Below are 24,181 nucleotides of genomic sequence, written 5' to 3'. Positions count from 1 at the left end.
AATGTTTTATGTTAATTTCCTGTGCTTTTGTTTTCATTTTTCATTCTGATTAGAAAGAGAAGAAGACAATAAGAAAAATTAATTAAACTTTTCTGATTTACTAATTTAGTGGAAGCAATTTAAACCAGAAGCAACCTATGAAGGTGACGTCCTCTGACTTAACGCTGTGTTGGTTTGGACAGCACTCTTGACAGCTGAGAGTGCGATCAGAGGGAGACCTCTAATGGCAAGCCATTTTTACTTTAAGTTCTGCTTAGCATTGTACACAGATTTAAAGCCAATGTGAGAACATGCAAGTCTTCCATGCAGCTCCAGTGATGCAATTTCAGGCTGATATTCCAGACTGAAGCCAACCTACAACCCATCTATACTTTTCTTTGATACCACCTCCGTGTGACAGTTATACTCTTTGGAGTACCAAAGCCTTTGTCCCACTTTTGATTTCTCAGTATATTTTTACTGCTCTCTCCTATGTCATTTATTACTTTCCTCAATATTTTCCTTCTCATGTCAGGTTAAATATAGTAGCAAAAATGTTCTCTAGTTTGGTTGTGATCAGTGAGTTCGCTGGTGAAATCATTTCTCACCTTTTAGTATTACTACCTTATTTTGTATTATAATGGTTAACTAACCAGTCTTTGATGAAGGTCTAGTCCAGTTAAAATCTTAATTCTCTGTGAAAGAATAAAAGGCCGAGGTGATATTTCAATTAATCTGATAATAAAATTTATTGTGTTTTTAAAAAAAATCTACAGAATATTTTGACTTTTCTGTATTTCCCTTTGTTATTGTATATTAATACTGTATCAGTCCATATTTCTTCACCTGCATAAAATTATATTGAAAATTCTGTTCTTTTTTACCTTATTGCTAAGGAAAACCGATGAATCTATATGATCAAAAACCTTGAAGAGAAGCTACTTTGTCCCCTAGCAATTTTCAAAGACAACTTTACAGTTTGACCACCTTGATCATTTTCAGTCTATAGGTATTAAAGATTTGCAAGGATTTGTGAGTCAGAAAATGGTTATTTCTGCATTTATCAATGTTTTGTAGCAAGTTGTGCTGTATTTGAAAGAAGGTTTAAGATGAGAATTCTAATAGTTCCCATGTACGTACCGTGACAGAGATAATCATACATTGTTTATCCTCAAATGCTTCATTTAATTCTTACTCATTTTACAATGCCGTTAAGGTTCAAGAGATTCCTTATCTCTACTCATTATTGTTTTTAATGTGAAAGAGATAGCTCCATTTGTGGTTATGAAAGATTAATTGGAGAAGCTCAAGTGTTCTGTCTCCTGATATTCAGAAAGAATAACTAAGCAACTCTGAAACTGAGATGGAAACAGGAGCTGGGCAGATGAAATGGATGCCTGTCAAGAGGCAGCATGGGTTAAGTTCTAGCTTATCTCCCTTAGCTATCAGAATGTCAGAGCCTGTAACACTTTCCCATTTTGCTTGCAGGGATAAGCCTCTGTCTTAAAAATGTCAAAACAACCAGCGTCACATGTCAAAGCCATTCAGGTAAGAGACAGTATTTATGCTTCTAATATAATAAAATAATAAGTCTCAACCTCCATTGCTTGGCAAACTGCATTTTTGCTCAGACAAAACACTACAGAAATGCTAACTAGGGATTATTCTTTCAAAGTTAAAAGCTTGGTAGATATTAAAGCACTGAAAAAGTTTGGCCTGAAGAGCATCTTATGATCTGAGCTGATAAAAATCTGGATCAGATAGGTTCGTTGATTGCTTGCTTGCTTGCTTGCATGGTCTTTCCAGTGTTAGGTTATGCCTGTTGGTAGATCAGCTAAGCAGAACACGGTGTTACATCTGCATAACTGATCAGCATTATGAGCAAAACTAACTCTTGCAACTATTAGATTTTCCACAGAATTAATATAATGCTGGAAGAATTATAGGCTAAAAAGGTGATGGCATAGGTATTGGAAGTTTTTCATGTCTGCATTCCTGTAGGAAAAAAACCCACAATTTCCAAAATTTTTTTAAGAATAGTTTTATTTAAAAGCCAAAGTAAAATGAGAGAAATGTTGATGTTTTCATTTAAAAAATTATTGTATGTCACATACCTCCTCAAATGGCATATGCTTATAAGGGTAATGTTGGTTGTTACATACTTGTAAAAGAAACATCTGGGGAATTACCCTGTCATCATGAAGTAGCATCATGAAGAATGTATTTAACTCATGCTATCATTGATTCTTGTCAAAAGGCCAAATACCTCCTGAACTGCAGGACTTTACAGAATTTTCATGTATTTTGTAAAATGCACTTGCAATGAAATTTTACCATAAGTTCAGGTTCCCTTGAAATTACGCAAGAAGCACAAAATGGAGTTTCTAAAGACTCATCTGTCCTCTGTTTCTTCAAGATAATACTAACTCAGTGGATTGGAGTATCAAGAAGATTAAATTCTTTTCATCATCATCAAGTCTACTGGAACAGGCATGCAAACTCTAACTCATTGTACTCTAATTCAGTTGAAATTAGCAGAAGTTTGTCACTGATTTAACTCAGTTCAAATTTTCATCCCTCTTTTACAGTGACAATGGAAATATTTGTATGATTAATGAAAATATGTAGATAATTTATAGCTCAGAAGTATATAAATTTTACAATTAAACTCCATAGGCACATACAACTCTATAGGCGTGTACAAACATTTTTAAGGAATGAATTTGGTTTACTTTTTTCCTTAAAGAAGTAATTATAAACTTCTTTTTATTTTTATGATGACTTTCCAACTTCTAAATGTAAAGAAATGCTTCTAGTTTGTCCATTGAAAAAGTTCATTAAGTTTCAGCACTAAATTTAATATTTTAATAAACTTAACTTTTTGCAAAGGTAATTTGAATCATGAGAAAATTACAGCAAAAACTTTAAAATAAATCTATTAAGCATTGCATTAAAGGTTGCTCCAGCAGGGAGATATGCACTTGAATTCATGTCTATTACACTTTGAGCACTCTGAGAACCATGACTCAAAATGTTACGTTACTTTTATATGTTCTGATTCATATATTATGATACTTTGCTATTATGTGCTATTATAGTAGGACTGACATCCCCTGGAGAATATACATCATGGTGCAGCGATGGAAATGTAATGACACTTTACTAACTGAACGATTTCATGGTACTCCATGTCAGAAGTGGCTTCTTTCTGACCGTATGAGATGTACGCTGAAATCTTCACTTGCCAACAGCCACTAAATACAGGTGTGGGATAGTTAGAGGTAGCAGCCTGCTCCCAAGAGTAGTTCGGGGCAATAGAGGACCAAAGTACTGTTAATTCCTGGTGACGTTCATTGCTGGCCTTCCCCTCAGTGTGTAAAAGGCTGTGTACAGCTCTGGCTGAAAATTATTCTACTTACACCACCACTCTTGGCTTTCCCCAGAGGTAAGGGTGAGGGGTTTCCTACTTTTTTTCTGAATTACATTCGGTTTTCTCTGTAGTTCCTTTATTATTTTTTTAAATTGAATATGTTTATACTGAAGTGGCTTTCCAGTTTATTCAGTCATCCTTCTGGACAGCTAGGAATGCCTGTGACGTTGTGAAGAGTTTATCCATAATTGTCCTCAACTCATGCATGGCTGCATGAGTTTTATCCTAATCTGAATAACCTGTCTCTATTAAGCAAAAAGAACAACACAAAGAAATCTCTAAATAACAGTTTAATTGAGTCAAACCAGCAATATATGTTGTGTGTCATGCTTACATATATTTTCCCTTCAGTCTGTTTAGGAAGACCTTGGTAAAGTACATCAGTACGCATACCTACTCATTATGAAATCTTCAGTGACATCCAAAATATGGTAGGCACTTTCCAAAAAACAAAGGAAGATGCAAACCCAATAGTTTTAATAATTAATATGATTAAAAATAATAATCACACCAGAAAGTCTGCCTAAAGCAATTATAACAGGTTTTCAGGAGTTTGGAACAAAAAATTTCCTGCTTAGCATTTTCCTGGATGGGGAGCAGGCAAAGAAGAGGAGATCACTGAGGCTCATATCTCCATCCCAGCAGACAGGTGACAAGAGCCTTGAAACATGTTTTGAAAACAAAATGGCAAACTTGTGCTGATCGCAGCACAACAGAGTCCTTGCAGAGCTACAATGGCGTACGGAATTCGGTCCACCCATTACACAGCGGCTCATCTTCAGGAGGAAACAAGCACTGGATTAAGAGGGAGATTTAGAGCTCAGGACTCTGGTATCTCTGGCCAGGAACTGCTCAGAAATCAGTCATATTTTCATGTCATACTATAAATATTTTAATTTATAGTATATGTTTTCAGATCCAGACAGTGTTAAACTATGTCTTAAAGGCTGCTCGTTTTACCAAGTTAATATTTCATGCCTGCGTACATCTTGTCTAAACTCTGATGTGAATGCTCTTATTTCAAATAAAATAGTACAAACTGCTTTTGTGTGACACAGATTATGGTGACAATGCTGAAGCAGACCAAAGAGCATTTTATTTAATTTAATTAGCAGTCTGGCACTTAGTAGTTAATTTTTGTTTCCTGAAATATTTTTAGCCACAGTTGGTCTGTCAGTCACAGTAGGAAATGCAAGGGCTGGGTATCAGAATTACCATGCTGTGGTATGCCCTGGGTGGCCGTGGGAGGCTGCCTCTGCTTTGATTGACCCCAAGGGCAAGTAATGCCTGGGTTCAAAATGAGCATCAAGAGGAGAGATAACTCTTAATGTTTCAACTCTGCAAACCTGTATGACCATGCTAGCTGTAAAGTGCAAAGAAGTTTCATATTCCAAAAAAAGAAGCTTCCTGGAGGTACCAGAGCCTGGCAGGGGAGATGCTTAAAATTAAAAATAGCAAAGCTGTTTTTTTCCACTCCTGTATGAAATAATGGGTTAAGTAGAGTGAGGCTGAAAATGCCCTGTCTCCTGGGCACCTAGGAAGTGCAGATGAAAGGTTTCACAATATCCAAACTAATGCTCGGTGAAAAAGCATTATGAAATAAATACCCAGTTGTCTATAAACTACGTAGCCCTACAGACATTTGCCAGCCCCACTGAAATGGCAGCATCACCTTGCCTAAATAAAATAATAGGAAATAGATAAATAGAACAAAGGGAAAGTTGCTTATTTTTTAACATATGTATTCTTAATTTGCTCAGCATTTGATTACAGCTGTCAGAACAGTTGTCACTGAAAACAGTGGGCTGTTTTCCTCTGGTTGTCCAACCTGGGGCACGATCTGCAAGACCGCGATTTGAGCAGAAGGATGGGATTATTCATCTTCGTATAATGCAAATCAGTCAGATGGTAAACTACAATAACACAGCTCCCTGTTGGAAGGTTCTCCGCTTCCGCTCCGTAACATTACCGATTCACCCCCTGGTTTTACCAGTGGGAGTCATGATATTTTGATGACATTTCCTAGCAGCAGCTTCTCTTCTGAGATCACAAGATAAGAATAGGTATAAATTGTGCATTTAGTTGATCATGCTATTTGACTTTTAAAATAATCCAGGCTGGGCCACATTGGGAAATAGGTACATTTTAGCTTTCTTTCCTAAGCAACATTTTCTACCATTCTTTTCTCAGAAATCTTTACTTTTAAGGTATCTATTATCAGCCCCATTTATGTTATGGCTACTGGCTTTCTGCCACAGATAAAAAGCCAGATTGTTGCAGTCATGTGGGTACCATTCTGGAGAGAGTTTGCTGAAGCTGGGGGCTAGCCGGCTCCAACTGGTGAGCCCCCACTGCAGATGGGGCTGGGGTAGCTGTGCAAAACCCAGCAGGGGCTGGAGGGTCAAAAAGCCTTCCTGCATTTTCCCACAGGTCCTCTTTGCAACCGAGGTGTATTTCTAAGACTAAGGCATTACATTTGCAGTTTGTAGCACCCATGGGTAAATTCTGTCAGTAAAATCACATTTTAAACACTCATGGCTTAAGTTGGCTCAGGGCAGGCTTTCCTTCTTAACTACCTGTGATTAAATAAGGTGAGAACTGGTGTCACTGGGGGAGGGAGAGTGCTCCAGTGGTTTGGGTGTTATTGTAGGATTTGGGTGATTTACACTTAAATGCTGATTCTGGCACTCACTTTCTGTTTGACCTTGACCAAATCAAAGCAGGCCCAGATGCCTAAAGACACTTTGGTGTCTAGTACTCATTTTTCCAGTGAAATCGGGGAGCATTAGACTAAAATACAGAACTTCAAAAGCTTTCTGAGTAGCTTTGTGTTTTTACTTTCCGTCTTTAAAATGGAGATGAAAGCACTTCTCTTTCCCACGGGAGTGGTGTAATGATGCATACATTGAAGTCATAAGTGCTCGGAAACCACAATAATGTCTATACGCTTGTCCCACCACTTTTGAGTTTTGCCATTTACCAACTGTATGTTTAGTTATCAGTCACTTTTATATGCATCATAATTTCCTTCTCACAGGCTAATATTAACATACCAATGGGAGCATTTCGACCTGGGGCAGGCCACCCTCATAAAAGAAAAGAATTTACACCTGAAGAAGTGGAGGAGGTAAGAAAAAAAGGGGGGATTGATTTTTTTTCTTTCAGAAGAATCCCTGCCATTGATGGAAGAAAGCCTTTTAATCAATCTTATAGCACTACATACCAGTCTTGGGTATCAGAGCCAAACATGCACTGATCATTCATGGAAATAACTGGCCACCTACTAAACACTTCATATATACATTGTTCTGGTTTTGATGCCAAGTCACTTATAGGAATTTAAACTGTTTCAGAGGTCCATAGCTCTGCTTCAACAGCAGGATGATATCTGCTGTCAGGAAAGAGAGCCAGGATTTCACCAGCAGTATTTATCTAGGTAGGAGTTGATGGGATACATTGGGGAAAATTATAGGAAGGCTTTGGAAGAATATGCTACTACCTGCTGCCCTGCGGTGGGATTTATTGTTACAGCTTAACAATATTGGATCAGGTTTTCAAACCTGACATTTTTTGGAATATTTATCAAGAAGGAGAAATTGAATACGGAGACTATACACTTGCAAATTAAAACCAGAAATTGTGAACCCATTCACCTGCATGGGGTAAAAATATTCAATTTTACATTGAATTCTGTGTTTGCGTGCCTGTATTTTACAGGGAGTATTTAATACTAAGTTTTGAATATGAAGTCAGATTTATACCTTAACCAACCAACACTGATCACAAAGGTTATGATTAAACACAGGTATCATATTTCTGGATGATATTAAAGCACCTTATTTACCATGACATTTTATAATAAGTAAGAACTAAAACCAATGGTGGAGGAAAAGGTAGTGAGATACTCCAAACAAGAAAAGAAATCAACTAAAGATGGGTACTTATGGCTTCCTGGACAGCTGGCTAAGCTTGGTCTTATCGTCCCCACCTGGGAACTGGTCCTGCTGGGCCAGAGCTGCGGATGCTGCCCTGAGCCAAGGGTGGGAAAGGCTCATCTTAGCCCCACGCAGCCGGGCTGCCGCTGGCAGGACCCAGCCGGGTGGGCTTGCTGCCACGCGGGACAATCAAAGCTTCTGCTTCGTGGCTGGAGGGAGCCTTGCCCTCACACGGAGCTGAGCTGAGCTGAGCTGAGCCGTGAGGACTGGGAAGGAGGTGGGTAGCCACTTCTCCCCAGGCATGCAGCAGCACTGCTGGTGGTTCAGCCCCAAACAAGAAGCACCCAGTTTAGTTTTGGACAAATCATCAGCTGCTTCTGGCACAGGCACTTAGAATGGTCAGGTTCAGTTATGTAAGAGATAATCCTTCATGTCCTGTCTAAATCAGATTTATTTTTTTTTCCTGAATGTTGACATATTTGATATAAATAGTGCTCTGTTTACAGAGAACTTTCATGAAGAAATCAAACCCAGGCTGACTTAACTCTTAAGATTTTAAAAAAACAAAACCAAACATACAATGTGACCTTGAACTCATATCGTGGCTTTCTCCCCTGGAAAGAAATCAAAGCATATTCTCTCCACAGTAATTAAACTGGTGAAGGAATGCATGTTATTAAGCAGAAACTAATATAGCATGTGTGAATTTTGGTAGTATTTGAGAAATAAAATAAATGACTAGTGCTGATAATTAGATTTGGTTGGGTAATTGGATATTGCTTTGCTTCTCAGTTATGTGAATACTATATATGAGACAGGCATTAGAGAATGAAAGTTCTTGGCCCTGGTTTTATATCCAATATGCAATGAAAGCAATGGGAGTAAAGACTACAGAAACATCTTGTAACAGGAATAGAATAAAAATGCTACCAGTGAACTTATCTTTTTAGCTTTCTCATCTTGTTAAGTTTTGCAATACAGCTTATGATTCTTTAGATCAGCTTTAGACAACCACAACTTTTGCTAACAGTACTTAGTATGTTTCACTATATTTTAAAACCTTGGCAGAGGAGATGAGGAAAATACAGGTCTTACTGTAAGGGATGGTGGATTCAGAGGAAACACGTATTTTTGAAGGTCATTAGAGCAGACATGTTAACATGCAAAAGAAATGGGGGGTGGGAATTTCAGAAAATAACTGTTCTTCAGTCAGAGCATTTCCATGCAAGTATTTGTTAACTCTTGTCATATATCTATGTCACTCTGTTAGACTTCTTCAATAAAACTGAAGGCCAAGGTCTGATCTCAGTTGTGCATTGCACACAGAGTGGGTGATATGAGGGGGTGCAGTCATAAATAGCACACACCTGAGATTAGAAGGGAAAGCTAACATCAATTTATGGAGCACAAAGTCTCCAAAACATGGTCAAAGTTTGCACTGTTTGTTCTACGAGAAGGAATGGTACAGTATATAACTTGAAACAGTATTTTTAACACAGTATCTGCTATGGGGGCTTGGGGAATGGTAGTTTTTCCTGATTATTCAGATTAGCTAGCTGTGTAAGATAACTGTCAAATGAAACAATATAAGATCATGGATTAAAGATCAGATAGGAAGAGAATGTTAGTTTTCTAAATTTTCTTGTTTATTTGCCACTCGGCATTGCAAAAAGTCTGCTTCCTCATTAGCACAGGGTTCATTAGTGCTAAAAAAGAGGGGTTTGCTGACCAATATGTGACAGATAACTTTGTAATTTTAAAAATTAAGTAAGATATTAAGAATTGACTGTTCAAGATCCATACACCTTTCAAAAAAGGGTGGCTAACAAATCTAAATACTGAATTAACTCCAAAAAAGCCAGCCCAAAAGGACATTCACAGAGTAATCAAAAAAGAAAAAATAATTTTACTGTGAAATTATTTGTAGTAAAATATTAATTAATCTCTAAATTTACATGATTCCACCTCTATGCCAGATTTATAAAATACAGAATAGGCTGGATGAACCTTAAACTCCTTACTGGAAAGCTACTCTTTCAAAACATTGTTCAGTCTAGAATAGAAATTGTCTAAAATAAGTGCTCTACCTCACCTAGGAGCAATAGTACAGCTGAGGAAGTACCAAGGGCTGAAATAGCGTGGTCCATTGGGAAATTAGCTGAGATGCTTGCTATTGTGTAAGTGCTGTTATTTAGCCTGAATTTTTACAGTGTCAGCAAAATAGCTGTCAGGCACTACCCTAATTCAAACATAAAATGACAAAAACCCTTCTGATCTTACAACTGAGGTTAAGTAAAATTAAACATAACTTGAACTCAGCTTGGATGGAGGTCCATAACCTACTATACTAATTTTGTTATTAATTCTAAGTCCTATCTACTATACTAAGTTTGGGGTCCATAACCTACTATCATAGATTTTCTAAAGAGCTGCAGAAGTGCATGATTGTTTCCTCTCCAACTGGCCAGCAACTATGAGACTTTGAAAGAAATTATATGATAAAAATGGTTCTGCTTTTTTCCCTAAAATATGAGGGACCTGAGAGTTGCCTTTAATGCTCCACTCAGTTAATTTTCCACTAATGGTCTGACACTGTCAATTCTTACTCATTTGCCAAAAGATCCATATTTCCCTGCACTGAACACCTTAAAACTATTTTTTGCGGAGCCGCGAACGAACGACACGCCGAGACGGGTTCAGTGTGGGTGATAGAGCATCAATCAACGTGTGTCTTTATTGGTCCAGGGTACATATATTTATACAGACAATGATAATTATTATGCCTACTAGTCACTAGCTGATTGGCTTAAGCTCTAAGGGTCGTATTCGCACGGTCCACCTACTTGCAGTTAGCTTACAGCACAAGCTTCTCATAACACTAAGTTTCTCATGCTACTATTTCTGATTCCTGTTGACTTGTTTTCGATACACGACAGTACCGTAACACAATGTTTCTCAGACCACCATTACCATAACACTAGGTTTCTCAGACCACTATTCCTAATTCCCCTTAACCTGTTTTCGACACACCACGGTACACAGGGCTGAAGCATCCTTGACATTCCTCCTGTATCAGCAGCTGCGAGCAGCTGCAGGCAAACCCTAGTGAGGCCCAGCATCAGCAGCTAGAGCAGGCTCTGATCATACAATTGCTCGGTGGGCTCAGGACCCTTGTCTCTGAGCCATTCTCCAACAATTCCCCCTTTTCCTTTTTGTATGAGCAGAGCCTGCGCTAACGTTCATTCAAAGATTTTCTTAATACATGACAAGGCACAACTTAGGCATGCAGGCTTACAATCTACTGGCTAAAGGCACAGGACCCTTGTCTCTGAGCCATTCTCCAACAATTTTTTTTTTCAGAAAGTTTTTAGACATTTTAGACAACAACCAACAAAATAACCTATCTCTTCCTGCCCTCCCCCTTGCCCCCCACTAGCTTACATTGAGATTGTATTTATTATCAGAACATACTTTCCTGATTCTCAAATAACTGACCTGTGCTCATGCTTGAGAGATTGATATTGCAGCAGTAAGGTCACTGGTATCCTTTTGTGCAGAGTGTTCCTGCTTTGACAGAGGAGGAGAAACACAAGAAACATCTCCCAGGAGCTAAGAAACTTCCAGGCCCTGCTGTCAACTTGTCAGAGATTCAGAACATAAAGAGTGAGCTGAAATTTGTCCCCAAAGCTGAACAGTAGCTGGAACAAGCAGGTGAGTAAGAGAGGTTTGTTGCATGGCTCTAGAAAAGCAGGCTGATCCAGAAACCTCTTTATGTCAAAAGATGGCTTTCCAATTACTTCAAAGGACCCAGAATTACACCCTGTATTTCAAAGACAAGATAGAAGAAAAGGTCATAGACATTAAAATTTTCTGTTATTTCAAACATGGAGCATATAGGAGACTATATCTGATGATGTATGGCACCCATCAACAGGCTTAACAAGAAGTATATTCAGCTGTTAGGAATATTGAAGCCAGCTTAAAAATACCAGCTTCTTGTTTCACAAGCACAAGGTCCAGTTTTACAGAATATAGGACTTGTATTTGTACACTCTAACTACAGTGTTACTACACTCTAAATACATGTTTTACAATGCAAATAAATTTATTGCAGTGATGAACAAGTAGATCAGTATTTTTAAAAAGTGCCTTTGGGACATTAGATACTTGATCTTATTTCTGTAATTCAAAACGGACATGCTAATGGCTCCACGTATTTGATCAAACAAATATATCCAATGCCACTTGTGGCAGCCAAGGACTTGTTATATATCTATGCAGGGCTTGGAAATATGTTATAGGACCTTGGGGAGATCTGTGCTCCTCCGGAGTGGCAGCTGGAGAGCAGGTAGGGATCCTTAGGCACTGCAGACGGCACCAGACACCTATGGGTTGAGCCACTGGTCTATGACTATCACCACAGCAAATACTTCATCTTAATTTGCTCAATGTCCTGATGGAGATCAGTGATGAGTGGTGCTCCTCAGGGGTTTGTAGTGGGACCTGTACTGTTTAATATCTCTATCATTGACATAGTGGGATTGAGTGCACCCTCCACAAGTTCACAGATGACACCAAGCTGAGTGGTGCAGTTGACACACCTGAGGAACCTTGACAAGCTCGAGAAGTGGACCCATGTGAACCTAATGAAGCCCAACAAGGCCAAATTCAAGGTCCTGCACCTGGGTCAAGGCAAACCCCTGGTATCAATACAGGCTGGGGGATGAAGGGATTGAGAGCAGCCCTGTGGAGAAAGATTTTGGGGGTGAAAAGCTGGATATGAGCCAGCAATGTGCACTCACAGCCCAGAAAGCCAACTGTATCCTGGCCTGCTTCAAAAGAAGCTCCGCCAGCAGGTAGAGGGAGGGGATTCTACCGCTCTACTCCGCGCTGGTGAGACCCGACCTGGAGTGCTGTGCCCAGCTCTGGAGTCCTCAGCACAGGAAAGGCATGGACCTGTTGGGGTGGGTCTAGAGAAGGCCACTAAAATGGTCAGAGAGGTTGAGCACCACCCCGTATGAGGACAGGCTGGCAGAGTTGAGGTTGTTCAGCCTGGAGAAGAGAAAGCTCTGGGGAGATGTTACAGCCTTTCAGTATTTAAAGGGGGACTACAAGATAGAGAAGGACAGATTTTTTAATAGGTCTTGTAGTGACAGGACAAGGGGTAATGGTTTTAAACTGAAGGAGGGTAGATCCAGATTAGATATAAGGAAGACATTTTTTATGATGAGGATGATTAAACACTGGAACAGGTTGCCCAGTGAGGTGGTAGATGCCCTAGAAACATTCAAGATCAGGTTGGATGGGGCTCTGAGCAACCTGCTCTAGTGGAAGGTGTCCCTGCCCAAGGCAGGGGGGCTGGACTAGAAGATCTTTAAAGGTCCCTTCCAACTCAAACCATTCTATGATTCTATGATTATTTTATTTAATAGGAAAAATTCAGCACTTCAACAGTGATTTCAGAATAATTTCCAACTGATTTCAAGCGAGGCCCATAAGTGTCTGTTGTTCTACATTCTGAGCCCTAAAGTAATTAACAATGATTTCTGTCCATGAAATTATTCTCTGATTTTCTTTGAAAACCCTGAGTCAGTAAAGATGCATCAGGCAGTTACAAAGAAAATTCACATCTACTGACAAGTTTCAATACAAAAAGCCCTGGCTATGGTTAGAAAAAAGATAGCTGTGTCACATAGGAGTCACCTGAATTGCCAATTGTGACTGTTGGAACAAGACCATTTTATCGTGAAGAGAGGCAGAGCAGCTAAGCTGAGTAGAAGAACAACATCTGGAATTTACTGCACAGAGACATAAATGAAGAACAAAAGAAAACAGCAGTGCAAAAGGCTCTGGGAATGCAGAAGTGCTATGGAAAGAAATGGTATATAATCTGAGTGAATTGCCCCAATACACACTGCAACATAAACTTATTTTTTACGTACAGCATAAATATGCCATTTAGAAGGAAAGAGTGTTTAGTTTTTTCTTGCTTTCACCCTGCTGTGTCATAATGTTCCTGTTATTTTAAAGAAACAACAGAGTCTTTCTCTTCAGAAAACTTGGGAAAAGGAAAATTAACATTTTGTAAAATGCAACATTGTAGTCATCACACTAAAGCAGTGCCCAGAGAAATATGAATTTTTAATGTGAGTCTTTAAAGAGGTTTTTCTCTGTAAGAAATATTTAGACATAAATTTAACCACATATTTATTCTCAGATGATTGTTATTTTCAACATTTAAAACAGTTTTTTAATAATTAGCTTACTGAGAGTCTGACTGAAACATTTAAGACATGCACAGAGATTCACTCTAAAGAAAAGATTTCTAAAGAAAGATCATCAAAGTAAAGGGCATCTTGAAAGCTGTGAAGTCATTATGAAGTCACTTCTGTCTCCATCCTTCTTTTGATATTGTATTGGTTATCAGGTTCTGACAGCGACATGGGTTTCTAGGTTTTGGATAGCAGGCACATATTTTATCTGAAAACTTAGTTTCTGGAAGAGCTGCAGGCACAGTACTCACCGGTGACTAGGAGTTTGGGTTTGGTTGCAGTGGAGAACTAAGCATGTGCATAAATTCTACATAAAATTGAGATGTAAATCAATCACTCGCCACATCCAGCAGACTTGAATGCTACTAAATCTAAGGGTTGTCCATTATAGAGGACAATTCTTCAATTCAGTTGTTTTAGGCATGACCTACAGCTTTGTATAAAATGTGATATAGTCACAGAATTGTTTTATGACTGACCCTGCCAAGCCAGTGAAGATTATCTTTATTTGCAAGAAATCCAAGTTTGCCAGATTTTTTGCTTCATCTCAGAGAAGGGGTTACTGATCATCCTTTGGATATGATGCTCTCTAAAGAATGGTAACCTGACTGGTCAATAGAATATGCCTGTGCAGATTGCATACTGATAAATGAGGGTGTTCTTTGGTTTTCACAGTTTGGAAATGAATTCTCTCTCACGTCACTACAATAAACTTTTCAGATATTAATTGTGAAGGGATTTCCCTTTGATAGTATTTTTATATTTCTAGTGGTACTCTGTAGGAAATACTCACTGAACCTGGTAGAATAACTCCAAATTCTCTGGATAATTTCCATTATGCTGTGATCTATAACATGATACCATAAAAATATCAAAAATAATCATAAATATGTCAAAAAATACCAAATGTTTTACAACTACAGCAGTTATTTTTAACGCTTCCTCCTAGTAGTGTCATTTTTCATTGGATAGTTTCAGTAAATTGCAAGTCAACATGATCAATTTTGTTTTAATTTTGTTCCATGTTTTCTTGCTCAGTTTTACAGAGTGCAAACCCACCAGCAAAAATAAGGAACCTGCAAAACAGTAGGTTGGATCATTATTTACAAACTCATTCCTACAAAATTTGCACTTTACAGTAACTTCGGTTAAATATATTTGGTCTTGCTCTTTCATCGAATTAGAAAACATGAATAGACTTGCTAAGATCATAGTTGTGAATTTGTGGAAGGGATGTAATTAGTGAGATATCATGAAGCTGGATACACTGAAGGTAATAAACTGCTTATCAGTTAAGAAATTCCTGTAGTCATCTCCTGATGCTGGTCTATTATTTATAATTAACTAATTAGCATACTATTCGTTGTTATAGAGAATTTTTTTCTTCCACAGACCTGTAGATGATGTGTTTGTTGCAGCTAGTTTTAATATACAACATGAGTTATGATTCATTTTCATTTTCTCCATCTACAATTTTTTTGTGCTGATCCTTTCCCATGTGCACATTTCTACATACAAAGTGGCACACACTAATCAGCTAAATATATGTCCTGTTGAATAAGTAATGGTAGGAAGCATTTCATTTGTGACAAATGGAGCCTGCTATGGCTGGGATTTACTGATTATTGTTGTGATATCTCATGTGATAACTAGTATGGTGATTGTACCTGAAAATGGGACTGAGCACAAACTGTCATTTCACCTGAGAATATATAACTGCAGCCAGTTACTGCTGCAACTCATGTTCATTCTTCATTCTGTATTCCTTCACATTTTGTGTCCTGAAGTGTAGGGGTTTGTGTAACAAGATGTTTTACGTTGTGCCATGAAGGGCTGTGGAGTATAAATGCTGGACTTCAGTTTTAAAGGACCTAAACCTTCAGCCAGGGTGGCCTAGTCTTTTACTCTTGAAGGAGACTTTCATACTTACTGAAGGAACTTCTCAAAAGGCAAAAAGGGAAATTTACTGTCTTGAATTTACAAAAAAGTCTGTCATGGGCATACAGGCAGCACTCCTGGCACTGTGTTCTGGTCGTGCTTGGAGGAAGATGAGATGGCTTCTGAAGGTGTGAGGAATCATGCAGTTGGTACTTGTAGATAAACTGTTGTCTTTACCCAGAACTCTACTGGAGAGGGTGGTTTAATTTCAGAAGATAGTTCTGTTGTCAGATGACAGAAGCAAGGGGGTTGTCTTTTGAGGGCAGAAGAACAAACAGCTAGCAAAAGCTTCCCAGGGCACCTTAGCCTTGGCATTGCTTGCAACATCACCTCCTCTATAACATGTTGGGAATCCTGCCCTGCATAAAATGAGGAATCTTGTCAGCAGAACAGGCTCTGAGATGGGCATCACTTGGGGAAGAAAAAGAGAGAAAGGGGGAAAAAAAAAAAAAGTCCCTTAGGTAATAGAGCTCATATCTGTTCCTACAAGTTGTTCCTTGGTGTTGCTGTTAATTATTTACAAAAAAATGTCAATTACCCTGGGCTAAAAATCCACATTATAACTTTGTCCACTGAGTACTGTGGTTTGTAATTACAGTTTCATGCTATAGACTGCTCTTAAACTGCATCTCAGTTAACAGTAGCCATCTGCCTCTCCCAGTGTCACTGCTCTGACACACAGTTCAACAATTGTTTCTTATTCCTGTGGTCAGGTGGACTAGAGGGATACAGTTAAACTGCAACTGTACAGTTACAAGCAAGGTTATTGCCATTTTCTCCAGAAACACACCCAGTGCTTTGCTAGTAGAAGGACTCTGACGTGCTATGAGCTCTTGAAACAGTCCCACAATTTTAAGAAAATGTGTTCATTTGATTAAGCCCAAGAAGCCAGCCCTTGTGTGAGAGAAGGGCATCCTGCATCCAGAGGATGCCAAGGTAGGTCAGGAGCTCAGATCTCCTTAGCTGGAGTGGGAACAATGGGGTGAAGAAGGAGGTTGTGCTGCAAGAATTTCTGCAAGACCCTTCAGCCAAAGTCAGAGGAGGCTTGGAGAGATCTCACCAATGTGTACAAGCACCTGAAGGGATGGTGCAAAGAGGACAGAGCCAGGCTCTCTGCAGTGATGCCCAGTGATCGGCCATCCCTGGACCCACTCACTGTTTGGCCCATGTTAATTTTAAAGTACTTGTGTTTTTCTGTCCCTGGTTTCCTGCCATCCTGATGTCTTTGGTTCAGAACTTCCCAAATTACAGCACTTGAGGGTTTCATGGCCAGACATAAATTTTGCCAGATCACATCTGTTTGTAAAATTGTCCTAAGAAACTGGGTAGTTGAGGGTTTTTAGGATATTTTAACAGCATGTGTAAGGTTCTTTTGGTTTGACTTCCAGGTTTTTTGAGTCTACTTATGTTATGCTTTCAGACTTTAAAACAGAAGAGCTAGAAATTTATTTTCAAAGAGAAAACTGGAATCTCCAGGATGTAATTTAATATCAGAGGAACCTTTGGAATCATGTTATCTCCTCAAGCAAAAAAAGTTATTCGTATTTTGTTTCCCAGAGTATCGGTGTTCAGAAGTAAAAATTTAGTTCATTGTCTCTAACGTGGCCTGTAGCTGTCTGTCATGAACTCAGAATCTCCTCTGTGCCACTGACACAGTGCTGTGGTAAGCCCCCAGCGTGTCATTCCTCAGGCCTCTGCAAGTCAAGGAGAGGTTTCCTTCTCATTCTCTTGTTGAATGGTGAAAGTGAGGAGGAAAGCAGACTGGAGAGACTCTGCTTTCTAGTTGCCTAAGAAAGCTTGAAGGTATGTGTTAGGAGGTTGATTTTACTGAGTAAAGAACAGGGCATGTTCTTATGAACAGCAAATGCTTCTACATATAGAGACCCCTAGGTTTCCATCAGTGCTGTTCACAACAGGTTTTTGTATGAACTAAACTTTTCAGTTAATTCCCTGAGTGTGATGCAATTTCTGGGGTGACATCCCTCAAATGAAGCTCAGAAAGACAGGAGGCCTCCTGAAGATAGCAGGCGTGGAGGGATTGGTGAAGTGTGAAGGTGGGATACGGTCAGCAGGCTTTCTTCTTGTTTATCTCTGCTATATGTATTAAGAGGCGGTATGAATGAACTGCAGCACTGAACAGTAAGTACCACTGGAATGTATTCCTCTTGGAAATCTCAGAACAGGATATCAGGAATCCCTAAAACATCAGCTATTTGCTGTGTGAACAGATCCTGGCATTTAGAGAAGGTCCTGTGACTTAAATGACGCTTACCCCGAGGCACACGCATGTAAACCTATGCAGAACTAATTGTAACCAGGGAACCACAGGTAATTAGAAACTGTTTGGAGAGCAGAAGAGGGATCATACTGACCACTATTAAAGTGTGATGAGTGAGAAGAGAGTGATGCTGTTTCTCTGTACCTGGGAACTGTCCCGACAGTGTTAGGTATGCCTGGAGCACTCAGACACTGTAAAGACAGGCATCATCAGAAACCCCAAATAATAAGCGATTCTAGTCTCTCTACATAGTTCAAAATGTATTCAGCACAAAGGTTTTCAAGTGCCTACATCAGAGTAAAAAGGCTAAATTCTTTCGAATACATGAAGTGTAACTTCCTATGTTATTAACAGCTCAGATAGTTTTATCAAATCTACATAAATTGCAGCCAATTAAACTGACAGTATGATCTGAAATATCACAGCTCTGATGTGATAATCAAATGAATTTTCTTCTAAATTTAGTGCCTCATCATTTTGTTTTATAGTTTTTATTCGTTTCATCAGATAAAAGACTACCTAATTATGTTTTCACAGCCTTGTGTTCAAGAACCACATAAATTACTGCGTCACTGTACTTCGTCATCTCTTGCAAAGATGGCTCGATATTGCATGACCCTTGTGACCCCTGTCTGGGAGCAGGCCATCTACAAGTGTCAGGAACCCTGCTCTGTGCTTAAGATTACGCCTGCTTCAGCCATCGAATTGCTCCTTGTGTGCCTTGTTTTGAAAAGTGCAGCTCTTTTTAGTGCCAAGGCTACCTCTATTCCACACTGGGTTGCAAATTCTGAGAATAAATAACATCTTATAATAGTAGAGCTCACCGTATATAGGTAGAACACTGTATATAGGTAGAGCTCACGATTACAGTGATCCCAACATCTGTTGCCCAGTCAGCAACACTATTGAAGAAATATTATGCTGCAGATGTTTTTGCTGTCCCTATCTGCTGCTGTTTTAACTTCCTAATTCTCCTTTGACTTGAAGCAGCAGGTCTCGAATACATTGTATTCCCATGCACTAAGAGAACAAAGTACACAGCATAAATGAGCATTACCTAAGGGAATATGTATTGGTTTTACTCCCACTGTTGGTCATACTTTATTTTTCACATTTGATTTGCTGCAGCTTGTAGCTAGTTGAAAGGAAACTCAGCTGAACTAACCTTTACTTGAACTTGGGAACAAGTATAAAGTCTGTTTTTCTCTCCCTCCATTTAGTGGTTATATTAGTGTGGCTGTATTTGTTTCTGACTGCAAATGGCTGAGCTCCATGTACAGACATGGATTCAATAAAAGCAGAATAAAACCCTCAGACTTGGTCTTCGGCACTTACTCCCCCACTTTGGTAAAGTTGCCATAATATTGCTTTTAATATAATAATTCAGGTATTCAACTGATAAAAAAAATAAATTGAGTCCTTCAGCTTTTATCTCTCCTGGGTCTTTGTTCCTGTTTGTTGCCTTGGAGCGAACCTCATCTTAAAATTGCTGTTACTCCTGCACGGCCTTACAGGGCCTTTCACGGTACAGAAATGTAATCTCAGAGCAAACAATAGCTGCGGCCGTGAATGCGCTTAGGGAAGAAGAGGGCAATGGCCATACTTGCCCTGCTTCCTAGCAAATGGACCACGGGAGAAGCAGGATAACTGGCCCACGTCTGCTGTTGTGTTAGTGCATTTTAACAGCGGTGGTAGCAGCAATACTGGTGCGCACAGGGAGAGAGCAGGACTGGCAAAATTGCTTTTACTGAGGAAACATCAAAGAACAAAAAACTTCCCCCAAAGGCAAACTGCTCCTCTTCTGAGGGAAGGATGATGACAATAACTAGATGGTGTTATTTCAAGGCTTTGAAAGGTGCTGCTTTTATATATAGGATGAAACCAACACAAAGTGTGTACTGAAATGGAAGAAAAAACAGACCCAAAGACTTGAAACCAAATATTTGAGCTGAAATAGGCAGAATACAAGGAAAAGAAAACCTCCGTTTTTTTCTGTGCTTGCAAATCATGCTGTTCTTGAGTGCAGTATCCTTCACAAAGATTGTCAAAGACCAGGGTAGAGTATGGCCTCTGTTGTAATTTAGGATCCCAGACCTTAATTAAGCATTTAATTAAGGATCTCAGACCTTTTACTTTTGAATTTCTTGATTTCTTGGTTTTGTGGTTTTGTCTGAAAATAGTTGAGTTGACCTGTCTTCCACTCTCCAGAGTTTGAATGGAAGCATTTATTTCAGAAAAAAATTGTAATCTTTCTCCCTTTTAGTTCTCAAGACAAGAGGTCTCTCTGTGAAGATAAGAGGCATTTTCCAGTCCATTTTGCTGAAAGTAAAGTGAATTCAGATGGGTATATCTCACACGTACCCTTTTTTTTTTAGCTTAAGCCCTTTATTCAAAATGTACCAAATTAGGCAGTGATATAGTATTGCAGTCCTTTCCACTCTTTATATGCTTTTCTTATTTTTATTCTTAAGTCTGGCATGGAATAAATTTGGTATTATATATTTGAACCATTACTTCTGGGGCAAATGAGTTCTCCTTATTTAAGAAGCAGCTGAGTGTTTTCTGTCATGTTACTGCAGTTTAACACATTAGTAGACAACACCTGAGTCACTGTTGAGCATGTTCATGCTTCAAAGTCTCTGACAAACCAGTAGAAATCTCAGTGAAGATGTTAATGTCCTGCTTCACACATGTAGAGAATAAGAGGTTGAACCTGGCCAGATGCCACAGCTCAGCTGACAAGCAGTTGCTTGCTGGCTCATGGGGCAACTTGGTCACATGTCCAAGTGTGACGTTATTTGCAGTTTCTTTAAAATTACATAAATCCATTTCCCTAAGGCAGGATGAGAAACAGAGCAATTAGCTCCAACTTCTTCAATGCCTTACTTTAACAGACACATAGAAGTGACTGGAGACTGGCTCCCAGAGAAGCTAAAGGCCTGATTTTTGAGCAGAAGATTGACCAGTCTTCAGCAAAGTCAAGTCCTTGAGAACCCACCTGCAGTGAGAGTTTGGGCATCTAATCATTTCCATCAAGGCAAGCTCGCAGTATGAAAATCAGGTGCAATGGCATTAGAGTGCCTTGAGCCAGTGGTGTGTTCCTTCATCTCCCTCACCAGTGTGTAGGGCTTTATTAACAGTCCAGAGATCAGACACGTTTTTGGCAGAATGATGCAGGCAGCTGTTTCTGGTAGCCGTGGAGGACGAGAACACATTGCACCTCTGAGCACTCATTTGCCTCAGAGAGGCACTACAAGCTCTCTGTCTCCCAAGGTTTCTCTTTACCATGGAGGTGATCCTCTTGCATGATCTACCAGTGGATACAACTGCCTGGACTCTACTCTCTGTTAAACACCTACTGCCTGGCTGGCTACACCGTTAAAGAGGGGAGCTGAAGTCTGGGGGGAGGCAGATAGGAGTGGAGAAGAGATAGCTCAGAGCCTGTGGCACCACCTTCTGCCTTGATTGCTGTGTCTCAAGGGCTGGATGAAGGCCAACATTGTCTTCCCCTGCCAGGGTGCACTAGGATTGCTCAGAGACAAGTCCTGGTCCCACCCAAGGGGAAACTGGCTGTAAGAAGACATACAAGGTTACAGAGAGAAGAAAGAGGTATGGAGACCCCTGTCTCACCCATAGCCCTCAGTGTCTCTGATTACACAGGTCCATCCAGAAACCTTCTGCCCTGCAGAAACCTGCTCTTCTGCCATCTCAAGAAGATGGCACTGCATAGGCTATTAAGAAACCCTGAGCCACTTCTGCAAACAGCATCATGAAGCTTGTGTGGAGAGCTGTTTAGATACAGCTAATAGAAAAATCTGAAAATGATCAGATTGTCTTCTCTGGGGCTTCAGCAATGTCCTGAGTAGAGGCAGGAGTGATTTCCGCTCACACCGGATTTACAGTGTGAACTGTCTCCTCCGGATTTGCACCTGAGTACTTTTGAAAACAAGAACAACAATTTGAAAACATGCAAGAGAAGAAATGTGCTGGTGGCCCCTCCCTTCTGCCTTGGCTCAGCAATTATCACACATACCCAGCCAGGATGCATGAATGCAGCAGGTCAATTCCTTCTTCTCCTCAGAAGGATTAAAACCCACAGTTTTTGCCTCCCTGGAGACTGCAGACTATCTTGGCAGGGGGGACCCTTTCTAGACTTTGAGGTAAAGCTAGGCTGCTGTGCAGAAATGAATTAAAATTAATCTGTAGACAAGTGAGCCTGATGGCAGCTTAGCAATGTGTAGCTCAGCTGGCAGTAGGGAAACCTGCTTCCATGTGCCTTAGCCTGTGGATTGCTGTGTACCTTGTTTAAAGGCTAATCTGTGTAGCAAGTTTCCTCAAGCTGTGCCTTGAAAGAAACCAGGGTAGCTGCTGCTGTGTTTCTGCACAAAGCCTGATGCAATTAGGTAAGTGCTGAGGAGGGAGGTCTCTGTGGAAACCCACCAAGTTTCTGTGCGCTGCTCAGGGTTACATGTCTCCCTGGTACTGAGCTGAGCATGTTTATCAAGACTCAGGTAATTGTAGATGGGCATGAGCACAGTGTGAGTTTACGGTGTAGTTGGACCACAGTTCCGAGGATTGCGGTTTTGGAGTTAAGTGCCTACGTCCCATTTCCACCTTAGGCACCTAAGGACTCCGTCCCCCAGTAGTAAGGAGTACAGTCCCATTGTCACGCAGTGGGAACTGTGCTCCTAAATCACTTAAGTGCTTCTCAAAATCCCACTCCGAATTTGAATATGCAAATTGCATATTGTTCATTGTTGAGAGTGAATGGGCCTCTGTGTCTTTCTGCAGTCAGATCCAGGACTCGTACTGACAGAGCTGTGTGAGTGCTCCAGCAGGAACTGCTGCGTGTATGTTCTGAGAAGAGCCTTTCTGCAGAGCTGAGCAAAAGCGATCTTTTCTACAGAAACTATATAACATGTTGGTGAAAATTCAAAACCAAAAAACAACTGGTCTTGGATGCATGTGTTTTTAACAGCAGGTGATTCCTCTCACCTTTCCCTTCTGTTTCTCAGTGGAAAACATACTTTTTTTTTTTTTTTTTCAGTTTGTTTAGTCAAAAAACAATTTTGTGTTGTGAAATAGGGTGTAATGGGAAAGTTTAGTTCTCCCATGTATCTTCCACTCAATCCTAATACCTAATTTCTAAATGCTCACCTGTCACAGATTGCAAAATCAAGTATTAACAGTACAATCTTGTACAGACAACATACTGTAATACCTTTGGTTATGTTTTGAAGAAATCTATTCCATGGGAAAAAATGGGCTTACATTTGAAGCTCTAATAAATGGCAAAACCCTACAAACACAACTTATGTGTGTGTATATATATATATATATATATATCAGTTACTGATGTGAAAGAACTTCATGTACACTGTAGCTGTATGTATCAAATATTAAACAACTTGACAGTGAGCTTTCCAGAGAAGAGACAATTACGACACTACATGCAGTAGCTTTGAAGAACTAAGATAACGTGAGGAATTAAGCTTATCCTGCATGGACCAGATGTCAGAATATGCAGTTTTCTAATACAGTCAGTAACATCAAGTTAAATTAGCAGCCTGAGTATGATGTCTTGCCTTCATGCTTATCCATCTCTGAAGAGATCCTCTGGGTTATGCACAAGACTGCTGTCAAATTTCCTGAGCTGATTAAGACCTCTCGCTTTTCCATGGCAAGGAGGCCACGAAATCCAGGACAAGAGTGTTAAATATTCAGAAGAGGCAGCAGAGAATGTGGGTTAAGGAAAAACTATGCTGGGTTTTGACAGTTAGCAATCACTTTATTGCCACCCTTCCTTTTCCTCACATTTGCTGCATTTTTAAAATGCATTTTGCTTCATATGAAGCACTAAGAATTTCAGAAAAGGTATTTGCAAAGTGCACAGAGACCTCTCAGTCTCAATTTGAATATTTTGAAAATAAAACCATAGCCAACTTCCATCTCTTCTGTAACTATATTTGCAGGGATGTGGCCATTGTCTCAGGCCCTCTCTTCTTATTGCACATGCCAGGGTTACATTGAAAGAAAACAGGTAAATGAATACTGCGACAATTAATCATGGTTCAATCCTGCTATGATATTATCTGTAGGCATATCAGATATACATTATATTTATAGGGAACAACACTCACCCATACTTTACAAATTCTGTTGAGAAGCCATATGACCAGGAGAAAGCAGCATTTTTAGAAACTATAACTAGCTCAGAGAGTCAAATGCAGGCTATTTGCAGTACAGCCTGAGTAAGGTGGCAGAAGAGGCAGAATTCATGACGAATAAATTGGATATCACTGTCCAAATAGAGACAGCTGAGATTTCTGTTTTCTTGATTGGAGAGGAG

General features: G+C 39.7%; 1 protein-coding gene across 6 annotated transcripts in view; it reads left to right on the top strand.

The window, feature by feature from the left end:
• Positions 1-24,181, top strand: part of SMPX (small muscle protein X-linked) — a 93,993-nt gene that overhangs the window by 54,636 nt on the left and 15,176 nt on the right. For 5 of the 6 annotated variants that reach the window (XM_033010054.2, XM_042788576.1, XM_033010057.2 and 2 more), the window contains 3 exons: positions 1,468-1,527; positions 6,447-6,536; positions 10,902-11,055. In XM_033010054.2, coding sequence (XP_032865945.2) covers positions 1,489-1,527; positions 6,447-6,536; positions 10,902-11,042 — 270 coding nt within the window. In that variant the 5' untranslated portion in view covers positions 1,468-1,488 and the 3' untranslated portion in view covers positions 11,043-11,055. Of the gene's footprint in view, positions 1-1,467; positions 1,528-6,446; positions 6,537-10,901; positions 11,056-22,623; positions 22,729-24,181 lie in introns of those variants that run through there. The other variant, XM_033010053.2, reaches the window with a different exon arrangement.

This window comes from Tyto alba, unplaced genomic scaffold, assembly GCF_018691265.1.
Source record: "Tyto alba isolate M040663 unplaced genomic scaffold, T.alba_DEE_v4.0 Super-Scaffold_14, whole genome shotgun sequence".
In the NCBI taxonomy this organism is placed as follows: Eukaryota; Metazoa; Chordata; class Aves; order Strigiformes; family Tytonidae; genus Tyto; species Tyto alba.
This window is presented reverse-complemented; position numbering and strand designations above follow the sequence as displayed.